The 22,715-nt window shown below is 39.5% G+C and overlaps 1 protein-coding gene across 1 annotated transcript in view; it reads left to right on the top strand.

Moving 5' to 3' along the window:
• LOC114049395 (dynein heavy chain 14, axonemal-like) overlaps window positions 1-22,715 on the top strand; it is a 343,809-nt gene that overhangs the window by 203,402 nt on the left and 117,692 nt on the right. Inside the window, exons 50-53 of the mRNA XM_027870678.1 lie at window positions 3,721-3,861; window positions 5,979-6,146; window positions 17,607-17,777; window positions 21,897-22,064. Of these exons, the coding sequence (XP_027726479.1) occupies window positions 3,721-3,861; window positions 5,979-6,146; window positions 17,607-17,777; window positions 21,897-22,064 (648 nt within the window). The remainder of the gene's footprint in view (window positions 1-3,720; window positions 3,862-5,978; window positions 6,147-17,606; window positions 17,778-21,896; window positions 22,065-22,715) is intronic.

Genomic DNA, 22,715 nt, shown 5'->3' with positions numbered 1-22,715 from the left:
AGAAAAAGTAATTAACTACCAATTCTTTGAATACTGGATGACAATTATTGTGCCCTTCTTAAGTCTTTTCTTTTCCCTATGAATCATCCCCAGTTCCAATAGGATATCTTCATATATGAACTTGAGGCCCTTCGCCATATTGGTGTCTCCCCTCTGGATGCTCTCCAGTTTATCAAAATGTAGCACACAGAACTTGAATCACAGAATTTGAGAGTTGGAAGGGCCTTCAGAAGCCATCTACAAAAGGAATCCCCATTACACTATACTCAATGAGTGTTTAGAACAGTACTCCAGGTAAAGTCTAACCAGATAGCATGGCCAGATTATCACATATTTAGTCTTAGACCCAAGGCTGTCATATAATGTAATCCAAGGCTGCATTACCCTTTTTAATTTCTGCATCACTGTTGACTCAACCATATAGTACACTAAAACCCCTCATACTCTTTCAAATGAATTCTTGTGAGCCCATACCATCTATACTTCTGATTTTCTTTTTTAAGTATAAGGCTTTAGCTTATCCCTATTAAATTTTACTATATTAGATTTTATTAGTTTAGGTTAGATCTTATTAGATTAGATTTGGCCCAATGCTTTAGCCTGTCAGTATCTTTTAGGACTTGACTCTGTCATCCAGTGTGTTAGATATTCCTCCACGCTTTGTGTCATCTGCATATTTGTTAAGGATTTCATCTATGCCTTTTTTCCAAGTCATTAAGAGAAAAGTGTTAAACAGTACAGAACCAAACAAAGATCCCTAGGTCTCTCCACTGGAGATCTCCTTCCAAACTGACATGGAACCATTAAGGACTACTCTTTGGTACATATATTCAACCAGTGATAAATCTATCTATCATCGAATCTACACCTCTCCATATTTTCCACAATAATAGCATGAAAAACTGTCAAATTCTTTGCTAAGTCTAAATAAACTATATTCGCCATATTTCTCTGATCTACCAGTTTAATATGTGTCAAAACAAAAAAAAAAAAGACAAATCAGGTTAGCTCAGTGAAGCCATGTTGGGATCACTATTCATTCTCCTTTCTAGATGTTCATTAATCATACCTTGGATTGTTTTTTCATCTAGATCAGTGATTTCATAAGTTTTGGGAAATTCCCAATGAACATTCGCCCTCTATAAAATTCAACAACTCATCTGTAACTTAAAGTTTTAGAGAGATGCCTGGAGTACTGAGATGTTAAGTGATTATCCATGGCTGCCCAGCTATTATTTGTGTTAGAGGTTAGACTTGTACCAGGTCTTCCTAACACCAAGACCAACCCTCTATTCATATATGCTATCCTTTAATAATATGTCTAGAATTTTGTTACATATAGAAATAGCCAGCCTAGTATAATGGAAAGAACACTGGACCAAGAAGCAGAGGACCTGCATTTTAAAATCCCAATCCAGCCACTTCCTATGTGACCTTGGGCAAGTCATTTAACATTTTTGAGCTTCAATTTTCTGATCTATAAATGAGAGAATCAGACCAGATTATTTCTAAGGTCTATTCTAAGTCTTTGATCCTATTAAGGATCCTGTGTGAGGCAGCTGGGTGACAAAATGGATAGATTACAAGGCCTGGAGTCAGAAAGACCTGAATTCAAATCCAGCCTCACATCTTTTACTAGCTGTGTGCCTCTGGGCAAGTCACAACTTTTGTTTGCCTCAATTAACTTAACTAAAAAATTGAGATATAATAATATCACTTACCTCATAGGGTTGTTGTGAGTATCCAATGAGATAATATTTGTAAAGCTCTTAGCATAGTGCCTGGCGCATAGTAGGCATGAATAAATGCTTATTCCTTTCCCCATCCCCTAGTATCCTTCTACAATCTTCCTTTCCCATTCTTCACAATCTTTGAAAAGCAATGACTGTGGTTTGCTAAGCAATCACACTCACCTGTTGTTGTTGTTGTTGTTGTTGTGTTTTTTCAAAACCAGAAGAAAGAATTCATCTGTGCCAGATGACTTGAACTCATTGAGGTCAGGAAGATATTCATGTTACCACTTCCTTATGTGTCTTAAGTATAAATTCCCTATTGGTCATTTTTGATCTATGTTTTCTCATCTAAAACTCCTCTTCCTTGGCAGAGAGGCATGAGAGCTGAGCAGCTCAGCCTTCTTTTTGTCTTTTTCAACTTCCTCTTTTGCCCAAAATAGCTTTTTTTATTTTATTGTCAATTTTCCTTACCAGCCCCAGCTAATTGAGTGTTAGCACTCCTGACATTATTCTCTCTCACTTTTACATTACTCTTGTTACTTGCCTTTGCTCTCACATTCTCAGAACGCATTTTTTAAATCTAAGTTGACCAAGGAATTCTCTGTGCATCCATATTACCATTTTAAAATCTTTAGAAAATTTGCCCTTTTCCTTCTTGTCAGAATTATTTCTCTTTGTGTCTTCAAAATTTTTGTTTGTTTGTTTGTTTGTTTTTGCTTTTTGGTGAGGTGATTGGGGTTAAGTGACATGCCCAGGGTCACACAACTAGTAAATGTTAAGTTTCTGAGGCTGGATTTAAACTCGGGTCCTCCTGACTCCAAGGCCAGAGCACTATTCACTGCACCACCTAGCTGCCCCCAAAATCATATTATTCTTAAGAGTTTCCTATGTCAGAAGCCAATTTCCTGTGTAGAATAGACACAAACTGAATTAAACAGGACAAGAGTAAGTTAAATTTGAAAACTGTATCAAACTTTTTGAAAGAAAGGCCTATTTTTTCCATATCTAATGAAGCTACGTGGCTACAAGTAATGGAATGCTTCAGTCTTGAAAGAATTAAAGTTTTAGGCTACCAAAAGGCACGTGGTGGGCCCAAGTAGGCTGCAGTCTATTATAGAGCACTAGAAAGAGTGACTCTTGCTGCTCATATTTATTGAAGATTTATTTGCATCAGAATGGTAATTTATCATTGATAATTAAAATTAATATAATCAGTAATAATAGTAGAATGATTTTCTTATTCACACAAAGACATATAATGGCCAAGTGAACTAGAAAGTTCATTCCCATCAGTTACCTAGTTCTTTTCTCCATAGAGAAGCCTACTTAGGAAAACCAAAGTGTGATATTGTAGCAGTTCAGTAAGTGTGGAATGAAAGTAAAAGAAATTTGTCAAGTCCTCCATGAAGCCTTCCTTGATGCCCCCTTTTCCCTCATCCTCATTCCTGAAGGAAAACTGTTTCTTTACTCCTCAGATTTCTTGCAGCACCTGGGCACCTCCGTCGCCTTTATTTCACTTTAACTTACAATAAAGCTATTTGTCCTTTCCCACTATTTGACTGTAAGCACTCAGAAAGTAGGCAAGGTCTCTTGTATATCTATATTTGTGTCCTCAGAATCTAGCACTTAATATGCTCTTAATAGATTTTCACTGACTGAAATTAGCTGCCTAGTCTTAAGATGAGGATGTTGTTATAAAGCTCTCGTACCCTGATGAGTCCATTAAAAAGATGTATCAGACTGGTAGAGAGAGAATCAATCTCATAAGAAACATTTCCCCAAATAATGTGTTAAAGGAAAATTGCTGAGATTTCCAATATACCCATAATCATATCTACAATGCACCAGTGTCAAAGAGTGATCTTTTCCCAGGATCAGGTGTCATATCCTTTTCTGATATTTTGGTTCCTAGATCTACTGCATCCTGAAAGCTCAGAGTTCACTGACTGTAGTACTATTGGTTAATCTTTCTTTCTATTTCTCACAGAATATTCAAGATATCTCTCTGGTTGCAGCTTGTGGCATTCCACTTGGTGGAAAAAGTGATATCAGTCCGCGTCTTCTCAAACATTTTTTCATACTGGTAATGCCTCATCCTCCACAACATGCCTTATTCACTATTCTTCAGGTAATAAATGAAGTTAGTAGAAATTAGAAGGCTTCCATAGACTAAGAAGATAGGGGAGGGGGAAAGGATATAAAGTATAATACTACTAACGTTTAAAGAAAAATGCCATCAGATATTACTGAGAAGCACTACAATTGGAATGGAAAGTGTTGAATTAATGTTGAATTTGTAGTCAGAAAACTTAAGTTCAAATCCCAGCTAATTAGCTATATGACCTTGAATAAGTCATTTAACCTTTTCTGAGTCTCAGTTTTCTAAAAATAGGGATAATAATTCTTGCACTGACTACTGCAGGTTATCTTGAGGAAAGGGCTTTGTAAACTTTAAAAGTCCCATGAATATGTGTCATTATTGTTATTATTTCATTTCCTCCTGTATGTTGCCTGTTTTATTATTCTGACCTCCCCTTAACATTTAGAAACACTTCATTTATTTTTAAATAATATTTTCCCCCAATTACTTGTAAAAGAAAAACAATTTTTAACATTCTTTTTTTTAAGTTTTGAGTTCTTAATTCTATCCCTCCTTTCCTCTCCTCCCTCTTCTCTTACCTCCCCTTCCTAAGAGGGACAGGGGAGGAATAGTAATCTGATATAGTTATACATGAGCAATCATGTAAACGTCTCCATATTAGTCATTTTGTGCAAGAAGACTTGAACAAAAAGAAAAGAAAAGAAAGAAAATGAAAAATAGCATGCTTCAATCAGTATTCAAACAACATCAGTTCTCTCTCTGGAGTCAGATAACATTTTTTATCATGAGTCTTTTGGGATTGTCTTGGATCCTTATATTGCTGAGAATAGCTAAGTCACTCACGACTCTTCGTGATACAGTATTGCTATTATTGTGTATAGTGTTCTACTGGTTCTGCTCACTGCATTTTGCATCAGTTCATGTTAAGTCTTTCCAGGTTTTTCTGAAGTCATTCAGCTTGCATTTCTTATAGCATAATAGTATTCCATTACAATCATATACCACAACTTATCCAGCCCTTCCCCAACTGATTAGCATCCCCTCAATTTCCAATTCTTAGCCACCATAAAGAAAGAGCTGCTACAAATATTTTTTGTAAAAATAGGCTCTTTTCTCTTTTCTAAAAAAATCTCTTTGGGATACAGACTTAGCAGTGGTGTCGCTAGATCAAAGGGTATGCATAGTTTGGTTGCCCTTTGGGAATAGTTCCAAATTGCCCTCCGGAATGGTTGGATCAGTTCACAACTCTACCAAGAATGCATTAGTGTCCCAGTTTTCCCACATCCCCTGCAAAATTTACCATTTTCCTTTTTTGTCATATCAGCCAACCTGATAGGTGTGACGTGGTGCCTCAGAATTGTTTTAATTTGCATTTCTCTAATCAATTGCAATTTTGAGCACTTCTTCATATGACTATAGATAGCTTCAGAAACACTTCATTTATAAGAAAGAAAACCTAAGTATTAATTAAGATTGAAGAACTAGTTGAATCATCTTATGTTGCCCATTGGTGCATATGCTAGGGAACCAGTAGGTCAGAGAGACATCTCATGCACACTGTTGAAACTATGTAGAACTGGCTATAGAATACACCTGACCTATATCCCCAGACCCTGAAGAGCTCTTCCCAATCAGATTGAAACTTCCAGGGGAAGCTTGGTACTGTGCTACCTACCTGACAATCCTTCAAACAAGGAGGCTGTTAAGAATTCAAGTTAGTCATTAAGTTACATGAAAAATCCTAAGGTTTCATATTAATTTTATAACTTCACATCATTGCAAGGAACTCAGAGGGTATGGCAGTAGGCCATACTAATCCCCTGGCTGATACTCAAATGTCATTAACCAAAGTCCCCTGACATTTTCTTCCCTTCTACTAACAAAGTCTTGGAAACACTACTCAAGTGGTAGCTTGGGAAAAGATGGAATAGGAAGCCTGAACATTAAGTCATTACCAACACCAACCTACCCCCTGAGGCTTGGACAAACCATAGAAATAGTCCTGATTGTCTGTTAAATGATGACTATTAGTATTTTTAATAGACTTTGAACTTCCTGTTAATGTTATAATGCCTAAATCTGCAGGCACACTAAGGAATACTTAGATGTTTTTAAAATGTTGGTCACAAAATTTTCTTTTTTAGGCTCATCTGGGAATACACTTACACAACAATTCCTTCCTCTCTGATGTTCAGAAGTGCAGGCAGCAATTGGCAGCACTTTCCCTCTCTGTCTACTATCACATATGTCACAATCTGTTACCAACCCCAGCTAAGTGTCACTACATGTTTAGTCTTCGAGATCTATTTAAGGTTTGTATAAAATTTTATTCTAAATCAGTAATAAAACATTTTACTCATAGGAAATCTAATTTTGCTCATTAAATGTGTCTTATATATTTGTCCTTTTAGATTATTGTCAGCCAGCATTACACCAAAATCAAAATACAATCCTGGTCTGGCTTGCTTGCTTTCTATTTCATTGTGTGTTAGGATTTCTACACATAGGATGAACAGGAAAAATGGAATGAAGTGAATGAAGTGAAACTCAAATCAGGCAATGTTGTCACTTGTTATCAGCTCTGATAGCAGGTGAAAGTTAAAACTAATTGTTAAAATGAGATTTGGGAAGTATTTTTGGATTTCAATTATTTATGCCTATCCTTCTTCTCATTACCATGGATTGCTGTTTGTTCTATATGGGTTTTGGGGGGTTTTTTGGTAGTGATTTGAGAATTAGTTGGATGTACTAAAGTACTCTGAAGTCTATGGAGAAAAAAAAAACATCTCCAAGGGAAAAAAGGAATTAAACAGTACTTTATTTTTTCCCACAACTAAATATCAAGAAAATTTTTAGCATTCATTTTTATAAGATTTTGAGTTCCAAGTTTTTCTCCCTCCCTCCCTCCCCTCCCCTCTTCTGAAAATGGTAGGTAGTTTGATATAGTTTATCCATATGCTATCATGTAAAACATATCCATATTCATCACAGATGTGGAAGAAGAAACTGATCAAAAGGGGAAAAAAACCATGAGAAAGAATAAAGTAAGTGAAAAAAATATGCTTCGATCTGCAATCAGAGTCCATCAGTTCTTTAACTGGATATGGATAGCGTTTTCATTGGGAATCCTTTGTACTAGTCTTGGATCATTGTGTTGCTGAGAAGAGCTGAGTCATTCAGAGTTGATCATCACACAATGTTGCTTATAGTGTGTACAATGTTTTCCTGGCTCTGCTCATTTCGCTTTGCATCAGTCTGTACAAGTTTTTCCAGGTTTTTCTGAAATCTGCCTGTTCATCATTTCCTATTGCACAATAGTGTTCTATTACATTCATATAACACAGCTTGTTCAGCCATTCCCCAATTAATGGACATCCCCTGAATTTCTGATATTTCACCACCACGAAAAGGGCTGCTATAAATATTTTTGCACATGTAGGTCCTTTTCCCTTTTTTATGATCTCTTTGGGATACAGACCTAGCAGTGGTATTGCTGAATCAAAGGGTATGCACAGTTTGCTTGTCCTTTGGGCGTAGTTCCAAATTGCTCTCCAGAATGGTTCTATCAGTTCACACCTCCACCTACAGTGCATTAGTGTCCCAATTTTCCCACATCCTCCCCAACATTTATCATTTTCCTTTTTTGTCACATTAGCCAATCTGGTTGATGTGAGGTGGTATTTCAGAGTTGTTTTAATTTGCATTTCTCTGGTCAAAAGTGATTAAGAGCACTTCTTCATATGTCTATAGATATCTTTGATTTCTTCATTTGAAAACTGCCTGTTCATGTCCTTTGACCATTTATCAATAGGGGAATGGCTCATATCTGATAAATTTGACTCAGTTCTCCATATATTTGAGAAATGAGGCTTTTGTCAGAGACACTTGCTGTGAAGATTCTTTCCCGGATTTCTGCTTTCCTTCTAATCTTGGTTGCATTGGTATTGTTTATGCAAAAACTTTTCAATTTAATTTGATCAAAATTATCTATTCTACATTTCATAATGTTTTCTATCTCTTCTTTGGTCTTGAATTCTTCCTCTCCTCATAGATCTGACAGGTAGACTATTCCTAGCTCCTCAAATTTGATTGCTTCGTTATCTATGGTACCTTTTAGCAAGATTTCCTTCCTTATATCTTTTAATTAGGTACTTTTTTGTTTTTACTTTATCTAAGATCATGATTGCTGCCCATATCTTTTTTTACTTCAGCTGAAGCATAATAGATTCTGCTCTAGCCCCTTACCTTTATTCTGTATGTCTCTCTGCTGCAAGTGTGTTTCTTTTAAGCAACATATTGTAGGATTCTGGTTTTTGATCCCCTCTGCTATCCACTTCCATTTTATGGGAAAGTTCATCTCATTCACATTCACAGTTACTTCCATCCCTCCTATTCTCCCTCCTGTTTGTCCTCTCTCTCCTTTCCCCCTTTCCCACCTCATCAATGTTTTGCTTCTGTCTACCATTTCCCCTGATCTGACTTCCCTTCTGTTAGTCCCTACCATTGTAAGGGATTGTCTGATGTTGGCTACTGCCAAGTGAAAGTTGTGGCAAGATGAGGTAGGAACAAGATATTAGGAAGTAACCAGAGCTCACGCTCCCGAGGCAGGGGCTGTGCTAGGCAGAGTTGTGGTGAACTGGGATGGGAACTGGATACGGAGAAGTAACCAGAGCTCATGCTCCCTAGGCAGTGGGCAGTGCTATGTGGAGCTGTGATAAGCTGGGGAAGGAACAGGATACAAGGAAGTAGCCGGAGCACGTGCTCCTGAGGCAGGGGGCTGTGCCACGTGGGAGTGGGATGGCAGAGAATGAGTTCCCTTTGTCTAGTCCCCTCCCTAGGTGCAACATCAACCTCAGACGTCTCCTTCCTGACTTCCTGGGTCACGTACTTTCCCTTTGTGTAGCACTGACCCCAGACGCCTCCTCCCGGTATCTGGTCCTAGCCTCCTGCATCACATCCTCTCCCTTGGTGCAACACTAAACCCAGACATCCCCTTCGGTATCTGATCCTACAATCATTGACTAGTAGGCGGGCTGAGGAGGAGGGGCTAAGTAGGTACTTAAGGAACAGTAGAGATCAGAGCTCGCTCTCTCTTGCTCCTGCTCTCTTGCTCTGGCTTTCCTGCTTGGCCTTCCTGTGATGGCCTCTGAATAAAGCTTGAGTGTTTGCACCTCCTGATCGGGCTCATTTCTGTGTTTATCCGGGTGGGCACCGAAGGCTGGTAAGTATGACTCTGGCAGCCTGCTCCTTATAGGAGGAGAGTGCATGGCACGACCGGCACATACCATCCCCCTTTACTTGATCTCCTCCCCTTCTACTTCCCTGTCAGGTAAGATAGATTCCTATATTCAACTGATTGTGTTTACTATTCCCTCTTTGAGTCAATACTGATGAGAGTGAGTTTCAAATGATTCCCATTGCTCACCCTCCTATCTTTCCCTCCACTGTAATAGATATTTCTCACCTCTTCATGTGAGATAATTTACCCAGTTCTACCCTCCCTTCATTCTTCACCCATTGTACTTCTCTTTCTCATCCCTTAATTTTTTATGCCATTCCCTCAAATTCATCTTATACCCATATTCTCTATCTATGTATATTCATTCCCTCTGTACTGTTAGTGATACAATTTTTAAGAGCTATAAGTATCATCTTTCTGTGTAGGGATGTAAACAGTTTATCTCTATTGAATCCCTCATGTTTTCTTTTCCCTTTTTACCTTTTATGCTTCTCTTGGGTCTTGATATTGGAAGTCACATTTTTGTTTACTTCTGGTCTTCTCCTTACGAAGGCTTAAAACCTTTCTATTTTATTGAATGACCATTTTTTTCCCTTGATGTATTATGCTTAATTTTGCTGGATAAGTGATTCTTGGTTGCAGTCCTAACTCCTTGCCCTCTGAAATATCATGTTCCATGATCTCTGGTCCTTTAATGTTACAACTGCCAAGTCCTGTGTGATCCTGATTGTGATTCACCAATATTTGAATTGTTTCTTTCTGGTCACTTGTTTTTTCTTTGACTTGATAGTTTTGAACTTTGGCTATAATGTTCCTTGGGGTTTTTATTTGGGGATCTCTTTCCTGAAATGAGTAGTGAATTCTTTCAATGATTATTTTGCCCTCTGGTTCCAGGACATCAGAATAGTTTTTCTTGATAATTTCTTGAAAGATGTTGTCCAGGTCCTCCTTCAGATTATGGCTTTTAGGTTCAATGATTCTGATATTGTCTCTTCTGGATCTATTTTCCAGGTCAGTTGTTTTTCCCATGGCTGTTTTACATTTTCTTCCATTTTTTTTCATTCTTTTGAATTTGTTTGATTGATTCTTGATGTCTAATAGAGTCATTAGCTTCCACTTGACCAATTCTAACTTTTAAGGTGTTGTCCTCAATTAGCTTTTTTACTTTCTTTTCTATTTGGTCTATTGTATTATTTAGGGAATTGTTTTCTTCAGTGTATTTTTGTATCTCCTTTTCCATTTGGCCAATTCTATTTTTGAAGCAATTTTCCAAGCTGTTGACTCTTTTTTCATAATTCTCTGCATCACTCTCATTTCCTTTCTCATTTTTTCTTCTACCTCTCTTATATGATTTTTAAGCTCCTTTTTGAGATCTTCCATGAGTTCTTTCTGAGCATGAGATCACTTCCCATTTTTCTTTGGGGTTTTAGGTGTTTTAACATTGTTGTCCTTTTCTAAGTTTGTGTCTTGGTCTTCCCTGTCACCCCATAACTTTCTATGGTCAGATTCTTTTTTTGTTGTTTTGTTGGTTTTTGGGGGGGTTTTTTTGCTAATTTTTTTTTTGGCCTTTTTCTTTTAAATTTGATCCTGGAGGGGGCGGAGCCAAGATGGCGGAGCAAAAGCAGTGACTTGCTTGAGCTCTCCCCCAAACCCCTCCAAATACCTATAAAAAATGTCTCTAAACAAATTCTAAAGCAGCAGAACCCACAAAAAGACAGAGTGAAACCAATTTCCAGCCAAAGACAGCCTGGATGGTTGATCAGAAAAGTATATTGTGCTGGGTTGGGAGAGGAACACAGTTCAGCGTGGGCACACAGGCCACAGAGACCCTGGAGCAGGCTTCAGAGGACTGAATCATGGGCAGCTGGGGTGGTTTCCAGACTTCCCAACCCACAAATGCCAAAGACAACTTAGAAGGTCAGTGGGAAAAAGTCTGTGACTGCAGTATTGAGAGAGGAGCGTAGGATCCCAGCCCTATTCCTTGGAGTGGCTACTTCCTGACCTTCCGGCCTACAGACTGAGGGGGGATCGAGTGGCTGATCAGAGGGAGATTGCAGGGATCTCTCTGCGGGTGCAGGACTCTCTTGCTTTTCCCGTGCTTGAATCTGGGTCACAGTTCTGGGTGGCGGTTGGGGTGAGGAGGAGCACTGGTGTGGTGGAGCTTGTAGTGGCTGTGGAGAGGAAATCCTCACAGTTCCAAGACAGAAAAGAGTGCTTGTGGTCACTCATAGACCAGAGCACAGGCCAGCAAAGGAGTAAACACCTCACCGATCATAGCACCTTGGAAGAACTGAAAATTTACAGGTCCCTAGAAGTATCTCTGAAAACAGCCACACAAAACCCCTGAAGCTTGGGACAGTACATTCTCCACACTGGAAAAAGACTCCTACCATAACAAAGAGTTTATAACTCAAGTAATTGGCTGAGATCATGAACAAGCAGTGCAAAAAGAGTCAGACTACATTATCTTACTTTGATGACAAAGAAGATCAAAACATAGAACCAGAAGAAGACAACGAAGCCAAAGCTCCTACATCCAAAGCCTCCAAGAAAAATTTTAATTGGGCCCCAGCCATGGAAAAGCTCAAAAAGGATTTTGAGAAGCAAGTAACAGAAGTAGAGGAAAAACTGAGAGTGATGCTAAAGGAAACCCAAAAAAATACTGAAGAAAATAACACCTTAAAAAATAGCCTAACCCAAATGGCAAGAGAGGTCTAAAAAGCCAATGAGGAGAAGAATGTCCTAAAAAGCAAAATTGGCCAAATGGAAAAGGAAGTCCAAAAGATTACTGAAGAAAATACTTCCTTAAAAATTAGAATGGAGAAATTGGAAAATGGACAATTTGAGAAATCAAAGCACTGTAACACTAATCCAAAGGAATGAAAAAATAGAAGAGAATGTGAAATATGTCATTGGAAAAACAACTGACCTGGAAAATAGATCCAGGAGAGAGAACTTAAAAATTATTGGACTATCTGAAAGCCATGATCAAAAAAAGAGCCTAGACATCATCTTTCAAGAAATGATCAAGGAAAACTGCCCTGGTATTTTAGAACCAGAGGGCAAAATAGAAATTGAAAGAATCCACCGATCACCTCCTGAAAGAGATCCCCAAAGGAAAACTCCTGGAAATGTTGTAGCCAAATTCCAGAATTCCCAGGTCAAGGAGAAGATATTGCAAGGAGCCAGAAGGAAACAATTCAAGTACTGTGGAAACACAATCAGGATAACACAAGGTTTAGCAGCTTCTACATTAAGGGTCCGGAGGGCATGGAGTATGATATTCCAGAAGGCAAAGGAGTTAGAACAACCTAGAATCACCTACCCAGCAAAACTGAGTATAATCTTCCAGGGTAAAAAATGGTCATTCAATGAAATAGGGGGCTTTCAAGCATTCTTGTGGAAAAGACCAGAGCTGAATAGAAAATTTGACCTTCAAATACAAGACTCAAGTGAAATACGGAAGACATAAACAGGAAAGAGAAATCATAAGAGACTTATTAAGGTTGAACTGTTTACATTCCTGCAGGGAAAGATGATATTTGTAACTCATGAGTCCTTTGTCAGTATGAGGGTAGTGGGAGGGGAAAAAATTATATGTATGTATGTATAGATAGTTAGATAGAGGGCACAGGGTGAGTTGAAGATGAAGGAATGATATCTGGAAAATAAAATTAAGGGGAGAGAGAGGATTATACTGGGAGAAGGAGAAAGGGAGAAGTAGAATGAGGTAAAATATCTCACATGAAACAGACAAGAAAAGGCTTTTACAGTGGAGGGGAAATGGGGGAAGGTAAGAGGGAATGAGTGAATCTCATTCTCAAAGGATTTGGCTTAAGGAGGGAATAACATACACAGTGGGGCATGGAAATCTACCTTACCCTACAGGAAAATAAGCGGGGAAGGGGACAAGAGAGCAGGGGGTTGATAGCGGGGAGGGCAGATTGGGGGAGGGGATAATCGGAAGCAAACACTGAGGAGGGACAGAGTCAAAAGAGAGAGTAGAATAAATGGGGGAGTAGAATAGGATGAAGGGAAGTATACTTAGTTTTTCATAACAGGACTACTATGGAAGTGTTTTGCATGACTTCACATCTATAACCTGTACCGAGATGCTTGCCTTTTCAATGAGGGTGGGTGGGGAGGGAGGAAGGGAGAAAATTTGTAACCCAAAGCTTCAAAAACACATGTTAAAAATAAAAAAATAAAAAATTTATAAAAAAAAATTGATCCCAGGGTGAAAGGGGCTCTGTATCAGGCTTTTTGTGCCAGTGGCTACAGGCCCTGGCTGTTTACTTGGTGCTGTGCTAATGTTGCCCTGAGGCCCATGGGGGACCCTCGTGTCTGGTGCTATGTTGAATGGGTGGGACGGGCCGATGAATGGCTGGCACTACTAGAGGCTGAAAGGGTCTGGAAGCTTACCTGATGCTGAGCCAGCATCCTAGTGGTGGTGTCTAGCCTGTGCTGAAGCCAGGTGGTATTTTTCTGTTTCCTTGGTTCTACACTTAAGCATGGGGAGATCCAGCCACTGGAAGACACCTGCCTGCCTAGAGCCACACTGACGCATCCAGGGCTTCAGAGGGAGGGTGCCAGACCACCTGGAGCTGTGCTAGAGTATGTGAACGTCCAGCTGCTACAGGAAGCCCATCCCTCGCCCTGGCTGTCCTAAAGCACGTATTGGTTCTTGGAATTGGAGTCTGCCAGTTCCCCTGGCTATGCTAAGGCATCTACGGGGTCCTAGTGTTGGCATTGCCTGCCCCACCAGACAGGCTCAGAATCTCCTGCTGGTTTGTTGGGGTGGGACTTGCTGCTGGCTTGCTGGGACATTTCCTGTCCTGGACTGCACTCCCCTTTTACCAGAGTGATATGGACTTTTTCTTGTACACCCTCCATGTCTCTGGGGCTAAAAGACTGCTCCACTCTTGTCTTTCCACCGACTCCACTGTTCCAGGATTTGTTCTGGGGCACTATGTTATGGTTGTTTGGAGGTGAATATGGGAGAGCTACAGCAATTTACTGCTCACTCCACCATCTTGGCTCCTGGAAGTCCTAGCACAAAGAAGAAATTAGCAAATTTCTTATTTGTGTTTTTGTCTACACTATTGCCAAGTCTTTAGTCTGGCCCTAAGTAAGTGGATTTTCATTGTAAAAGTAGATTTGTTTTAGGCAATTAGGGTTAAGTGACTTGCCCAGGGTCACACAGCTAGTAAGTGTCTGAGGCTAGATTTGAACTCAGGTCCTCCTGACTTCAGGGCCAGTGCTCTATCTACTGCACCACCTAGCTGCCCCTGTAAAAGTAGATTTGAACTTGCAAGTCTTACATTTCACACAAGGCAATGATGCGCAGAATCACTTCCCCAAAATGCAATGAGTCATTCTCAGGACTACAGGGATAATTAAACAGAACTTTCAGATCTGCCTTGTGGCAGGTTGTCCCTTTACTGATGCAGATCATAAGCTAATTATCTGGATGACCCCAGGCAAGTCATTTAACCTCCTTCTCTAATTCCCAGTTTCCTCATCGATAAAATGACAAGGTTGAGCTTGATGACCTCTAGAGTCCCTTCCAGCTCTGAACTTTGTCCCTGTGAAACTTCTTAGTAAATAGTCAGACTTGCTATAACTGCACAATCCATCTCAGTCACTGTGGTCATGAGCCTCTCTCTAAACTTAACTAGATTAATCCTTGGACAGTGAGAATGAAGTCCACCACCAGGACTACACCTGAAGCCTTTTCAGTCTGGTAGGGCCATGCAGTCTTGGAGAAACCAGAGCCTCCTCTAAGCCTTGGTGACCATCAAAGGAGAATTTTAATGGAAACCAAAGGAAATAGTATTGATAATTTTGACAACTTTTCTTCCAGCTATGGACATTATCCTGGAAATTATATTTTGCCTTTACATAAATAATACAGTTCTTCAAAATGCAAATTAATAGTAGTGTAGAGTAGTGGAAGGAACAGCTAGGTGGCACAGTGGATAGAACTCAGGCACTTCAAGAAGAACTGAGTTAAAATTCATCCTTAGACACTTGCTGGCTGTGTGGCCCATGGACAAGACAGGATTAACCCTGTCATCATCTGTAAAATAAGCTGGAGAAGTAAATGGCAAAAAACTCCAATATCTCTGCTAAGAAAACTCCAAATGAGGTCATGAAGAGTCGGACACAACTGAACAATGACTGAACAACAACAGAGTAGTAGACAAAGCAATAACCATGGGGAGTAATAGCTCTTCCACTTACAAGCTCTGTTGTTTTGTTTTGCTTCGGACCAGTTTAGTGGTTTCATTGGTATGAGGTAAGTAAAGTCCCTCTACCAATGCAGAGCAGCTACCCTTCTTCAACTTAGTCTTTGAGAGTTGACTATGCCAAATGAAGTGGCTTATACAGGGTCACAGAGTCTGGGTGTGTCAGAGTCAGAACTTAAACCCAGGTCTTCCTGACTTGGGGGCTAGCTATCTGTTATAACACTACTAACAAATCTTTTCCCCTTTGTAGAACCCATTCCTCATCTATGAAATTAGAGGATGGGGTTAGATGATCTCATAAGCTTCCATGGCTTCAGTTATTTCCTCTATGCAAATGACACCTAAATCTCTATATGTAACCTTGAACTCCTGATCTGGCGCCATGTCCTACTGTGCCTTTGACATCTATGATCTATGATCTCCATCTGGATGTCCATGAGTACCTCAAACTCCAATACCCAGAAACATATTCATCACCTTCCTCCCAAAACGTACCCTTCCTCTCAACTTCCCTGTTTCTTCTGATTTCACTATCATCTTTCCAGTCACTCAGATGCAAGACCTCAGGCATTTTTTAGTCTTCCCTCTTCCTCATTCTATTCTTGTCTCCAGTTACCCTGTCCTGTTTATTCTAACTCCTCAATATGTTTATGGAATCCCTAAAAAAAAGAATCATCTAGTTTATGTTTAAAGCTCTCCAGTCATGAGCAATCCACTTATTCCCAAGTTGACCCACTCTACTTTTGGATTTTGTTGTTTAGCCGATTAGTCTTATCTGACTCCTTGTGACCCCATTTGGGGCTTTCTTGGCATTTCTTTCTCTAGCTTATTTTACAGATGAGGAAACTGAGGCAAACAGATTGAGTAACTTGCCCAGGATCAAACAGCTAGTAAATGTCTAAGGCCAGATTTGAACTCAGGTTCTCCTGACTCTAGGCCTGGCACTCTATCCACTGTGCCACCTAGCTGCCCATAGCTGACCACTTTTGGGTAGCTGCAATATTTAAGAAATTTTCCCTTATACAAAGCCAAAATCTGCCTTCCTGCAACATCTACCCCATTGTTCCTGTTTCTATGGTCTGGGGGAGAGGGAGAGAAGAATAAGTCTATTACAAATATTTGAAGACAGCTTCCAAATCCCAGCTAAGTCTCCTCTCCAGGCTAAATATCTCTAATTTCTTCACCTGATCCTAATGGCCTCCAGTACCCTCATCATCCTAATCCTCTACCTCTGAAGGCATTTCAGTTTCTCATTATTCTTCCTAAAATCCAATGCACAGAAATATACATGATACTGCAGATGTGTCCTGACCAGGAAAGAAAACAATGGGTCTCACTTCTATAGACTCATATTCAACTGATTTCTGTCCCCAGGATAGGACTTTACATTTATCCCTACTAAACTCAGCGTTACAGATTCAGTCTGCTGTTCTAGCCTGGTGAGATATGTTTGGATCATTACTTTGTAATTCAATAGCTTAGCTATCACTCCTAGCTTTGGGTCATCGATGGAACTCCTAAGCCTACCATCTATGCCTTTATCCAAAAAACTACTAAAATTATTTAACAGCACAATGCCAGCCACGGATCCCTGAGGCATTTCACTAGAGGCTTCCATCCATGTTGATAGGGATCCATTCAAGATCACTTTGGGGGGCCAGTCATTTAGTCAATCCTGAAACTACCCCTACGACACTATGATCTGTGTGTTGTGTTCAGATGTTTCAGTCATGTCCTACATTCCATGACCCCATTTGGGGTTTTCTTGGCAAAAATACTAAAGTGGTTGGCCATTTCCTTTTCCAGATCATTTTACAGGTAAGGACAGGGTTAAAAGACTTGCCCAGGGTCACACAGCTAAGTAAGTATCTGAGGCTGGATTTTAATTCAGGTCTTCCTGACTCCAGGCCCTGTGTTTTATCCACTGTGCCACCTAATTGCCTAAGACTATCTTAATATTTTTCTATTCTGTCTCTCTGCCTCTATTGTCTTATCTTTCACAGAGATGCCAAAATAACTTCCCTAATGCAAAGAAACTTAACTGTGGACCATATATCTTCCTTCAGTGGCTATCCTTTGCTTCTTCCTCCCCTTATCCCATCCATTTTGCTATCAATTTAGATCATAGGTTGTAGAAGTGGGTAACATTTTTTCAAATAAACACCTTTCTTAATTACAGAGTCCAGAAATGCAGAGGTTGTTGGCAATCTGGTTATTTGATATTTTGAAATATTTTTAAAACACTTCAATGATTTTTGAAAATCTTATCTTTAAATTTCTAATAGCTACTCCGTGGATTATTACAAGCTAACAAGTCAGTTGTTGTGTCTAAAGAAACTGCTGCTCTATTCTTTGTACATGAAGCAACCCGTGTATTTCATGATCGCTTAGTTGATGCTGAGGAAAGAGAATATTTTTTCCAGCTTCTTTCAAGTGAACTAGACCTTTATTTTGAGGTAAATGTATTCATTTTTTAAAAATTTCATTGAGAACTTTGGGGAAAAGAATACTGTTTTCAGAAATAGTCCTGAAATGTGTTGTCTGAAGTGTAATTTTTTAAATTGCTTTTAAATTAAGCAACTAGTTGTCACTTGAAAAATCACTGAAAGGTCAGTTAGGTGTTACAGTGAATAGAGCACCGGCCTTGAAGTCAGGAGGACCTGGGTTCAAATCCAGACTCAGACCAAACACTTGACACTTACTAGCTGTGTGACCCTGGGCAAAGTCACTTAACCCCAATTGCCTAAAAAAAAAGAAAAAAGAAAAATCACTGAAGAGTCTCCCTAAAGCTATCACAAAGAAGCAACAATCCCTGGGCTCAAATATGTTTCAGATTAAGTTCGCTCCTCCATCTGAGATATCTGTTGAACTTGTAGAAAACACTATTCCCACCAGTACCATCACACATACTTGGAAAATTTAAATGAAGATATTATCTCTCAACAGGAAGAGAGAGAAGCTTCCAGTGTATTTATGGGCCATAGGAAATAGCTCCCTGACTTCTGCTGAGGAAGGGAAAAAAACCTTCTTTTTCTCATCAAGGAAACGGAGGAAGAGCTTTTCCACCCATGTCTGAAGTTTTTGGTTCTCGCCCTTCCCTCACTGGGATGGCCAAAGGAAGGAAGAGTTTTCTCCACCGGTGGCCGAGAAGATTTTAGTTTTTGTCTTTTCCTGGTACGATGGCCAAAGAAGAGTTGGACCAGAGGATCTCAGGGTCTAGAAGAATTGGACTTTTTTGTCTCCATCCTGTCAGTGTCCCTAGAATAGTGGTGAGTGCATCAGTGTGTCACCAGACAAGTCAAGGAGATGAGTCAGCTTCAAGACTCTACCAGGAATTCAGCAGAAAACTTTGGTAGACTCCAGCACAACTCCTGGGAGTCGTTACCATCTTTGTACGTGCGCTCCGTGCCTTAACCCACTTTCTCCTGGACTCTGTATGTTCTTGTAGGAGAGTATGTCATGAACTTGGGAAGGAAGGGGGAATGTTTACATACCAACTGTTCCTACTTTACCACCATAGCAGATTCTCCTTTCTCAAAGCTAATTAAATCTGGTTGATGAATTGATATCAACTGATAAGCATAGAGAGAAGCATACCGGCAGAGGCTCACGAGATACGGTCTTAAAAACTATCCTCCAATCCTGTAGAGCTAATTCTTTAGCCCCAAGGGAGCACAGTAGCCACCCTCCAGAGACCTGATTTGTCAGTGAGATTAGAAATTGAAGTGGTGGCTAGAAAAGCAAAGGGCCGTTATTGCTATATCTCTACTGCTATTAAGAACAGAGTTACGGTGCTCCTTACACAGACAGAGGCCACAAGTCATAACATCATAGATTTAGAGCTGGAAGAGACCCTGGAGGCCATCAAGTCCAATCCCCTTATTTTACATATGAGGAAACTGAGGCTGAGAGAAGTGACTGGCCCATCGATATGAGTTTGCAACATCCTAGAGCTTTGTTCTTCACAATGACGAGAAAGATTCCAGCAAGGGCAATAACTTGATATTGAAAGGCAAAAGAAGTAGGAGGCAAAGAAAAACTCAGCAGCAAAGTAGTATAGAAATAACTAGTTCACTTTACATTAAAATGGAGGCTAATTCTAAAATGTAATTGTTCACGACCAGAGAAGATATAGAAGGTTCCTCTCTCTTTTCCTCCATGACACAGGGACATGAATTACAGCGCAGATGGGATTGATAAGACGTGGCAACTGATGGGTTATGAGGGATGGGGGGAAAGGATAAGTCAAGAATGTCTCTGTAGTTGTAAAACTAAGCTAATGGCACCTTCAAAGTCTGAGCATAGTTGAGCACAGTGGGAAAAGGGCACAGCTTAGAAATAAAGCAGAGGTAGATGTGAAATTACAAAAAAAAAATCATTCTTGGAATTGGGGCGTTTGAGAGTCCAAGAAATGGAGATAGCACAATTAGGAATGATGGAGAGATCTAAGATATGATCCTCTCTCTGGGAGTGAAGATGTGGTTTATGGGGATTGAAGAGATGGGTGAACTAGAAGATCAGCGTTTTTAAGAGGATATCAACATGCATACTGAATTGTGAGAGGCACAGGTGGTAAGCTGCAAGCCTGGATCGAGACAGTTTGGTCGAGGATTCTTATTACTCTTCAAAACTATTTTTGGAGAATAAGTTCCTCCTTCTAGTAGAATTACATTAAAAATAGCTTGAAGTATTTCCAGTTTCATGTCAAAACTCTACTGCAACAATGTCAGCTTTGTATCTCAGTTATTTACATACACATGTTGCCAGACACTTATTTTTTTAAGTGAGTCTACATTACTTCAGTTGAAGTTAAGAAATTTATGTATTTTATTTGAAAATATAGCATTATACCTCATCACTCACAAGCAAATGTTCAGACTGAGAAGATGGTGCAGCTGCTAAAAAGGTTTTTAAGCAGATCATCAGAAGAAAAGGTCAACTCTATTTGCCAAGTTTTCTCATTCCTCAACTTGTCATTATGTTCAACATCAGGCCTGCTGAACTGTTATTGGGACAGCATCTCAAGATTTGCCTCAATCATATTTTTCCAAACTCACATGAAAGCATATTAAATAAGTGAGAATATATTCCAGATATGTGCACCTGGTATTAGTTAATTATTACTATTATGAGTCATTTGAATTATTTGAGTTCTAGTCACCATAATTGATGAGGGTGAGGCAGCCTAAAGTTGTGGCCATATTGAGACATCCAAATAGATGTGTGGAAAAATGGAAATGTAGAAAAGATACTGGACTAGAAGTCTGAAAACAGACATTCTAATATTAGTTGTGTCACCAAATAGATCTAAGACTTTGAACAAATCACTTTTCATCTCTGGGAACTTTAGTTTACCATCTATAAAATGGGAGAGATTGGATTAGATGACTAAGGATTCTATCCAGCTCTAAAATTCTTTGATTTTATCATTGAGTATAACAAGCTTAGTTCCAGTTTGGGTGATGGAGAAGCTAAGAAATTTAAGCCACAAAAGCTATTTGTTTTGAGAATGTAACAATGAGGGCTAAGATCCTTTATATAGAAATCTGCTATTGTTAAAGTCACGCATTACAGTCCTTGGGAATATATGTTATATCCTATATCATGTTTCCTCCAGAAAAATAAGTCTATCTTACCTCTAACATTTTGCGTATAGATGCTAATCCAGAAATAACTGCCTCTATCACTCTTGAGAATGTGTAAAAGTTACCAAATCATGTTTTTAATAAGAATTCTTAGAAACATTAGGGTTTCTATACCAGTCTGAAAACTTTCCCTAAGACTGCATAAACTAGTAATATTTATGTGACCCTAATAGTTATGAGTCTAAATACAAGACAGAAGCTTGCTTGAGATTTTTTTCCTTCAATAGTAACTTGGTTAAAGACACTGCTGAGAGAGCTAATCACTGATTTAGAAGTTCCCAAGCTCCCCCATGCAAATACCAAGTTTATATTGAAGAGCTGAGAACACCACAAGACAGCCTGAGGATTTCACCAGATCAGGAGACAAATATGAAGACAGTAGCAGTAGAACAACCAATCATTCAGAGCTATACCTGGTACCAGAGACAGGGTCATGAGACAGGATTTCGGCTAGCAGAGCGTGGACGTTGCTACAACAGTTTTATGGCCCACAAAAGACAATGGAGTGGAGTTTGTTGGAACACCTAAACCACCCCAAGGTTGAAGAATCTGTGTAGGCTCCTACACTGATCTAACTTCCATGAAGGACTCCAAATGACCTTGGAAGAACCTAAGACTCTGCTTTCTCTGTCTGCAAAATATCTTACAGTTTGGGGTTTTCTTTTAGCCGAATTTCACTTTGGCACCTAAAGGCCATATCTTCCTCCAAGTGGAAAGTTTGTTATCAGCCACCAAGCATGAAATTTTCCCAATTTTCACCCAGATTATAGGGTTGAGCCCATAAAAATCCCTGTGACATTCCCAAAAGAGAATCTGGGCTCTTTTTGATAGGATCATCACAGACAATGAGGGATTGCATTAGTCTCACTGATAAGTGAAATTGTATTTTATTGGATTCCGTTTTTTAAAAAATGAATTTTCTTCCCATAGATTTTATGGCCCACAGACAAAATAATGAATGATTTACCTTTGTATGTGGATTTTTTGGATATAAACAAACCTCATAAGAGAAGGATCTATCAGAACTGTAATAACCAGAAAAAACTTGCAGATATACTTTCTGAATTCCAGCTATCATTGGGCTCAACTGGTTTTGAGGTAATAAGAGATGTTACATAATCTGCTGCCAGTAACTATTGCCTTCAAGTTTTAAGGAACTTTTCAAACATATTGGACAGGAGAGAGGAATCCACTGCTCAGGTTTCAAGATGAGCTCTTTTAAGTGTAAAGCTTTGTATTATTTTGCCCCCCAGGACAGATATGATCTTAAAGACGGGAAAGTCAAGTTTTGGCAACAGGGCTTTAAAGCGTAACATCCAAGGAAAAGAACTGGTGGCATAGAGTTGGGAAAGTAATGTCAGATGGAAATTACATGGAAGGAGAGAATGGGGTAAGGGCTCACAGGACTAGAAGTTTCCTCAAAGGCCAAATAGTCCAATGTCCTTCAAGAATGAAGGCTCTATATAGGACCGCTTCCTCGAGGGGACACCTCATGAGGGAGAGAAGAAAGAGAGCAGCAGCTACAAGCCTGTTTTGGATTTTCTTTTTCCTATTTCTGAGTATCAAGCAGGTGATGGTCATTCAGCAAAGGAGAAAAAGTAGAGGAAGGGTCAGCTAGTCCAGAGACCAGCTCCTGAGAGCAAGAATGCTACAACCGCTGCTACTCATCTTGTTTTTGGCTTCTTCCTCTCTGGCTTTGCTTTTTGTGTCAGAGAGAGGCAGCAATAGCAGCCAGGTGCATGAGATGGT

The sequence above is a fragment of the Vombatus ursinus genome, unplaced genomic scaffold, assembly GCF_900497805.2.
Source record: "Vombatus ursinus unplaced genomic scaffold, bare-nosed wombat genome assembly UNPS02014798.1, whole genome shotgun sequence".
Classification (NCBI taxonomy): Eukaryota; Metazoa; Chordata; class Mammalia; order Diprotodontia; family Vombatidae; genus Vombatus; species Vombatus ursinus.
Note: the sequence above shows the minus strand (reverse complement) of the source record. Positions and strands in the feature narration are given on the sequence as shown.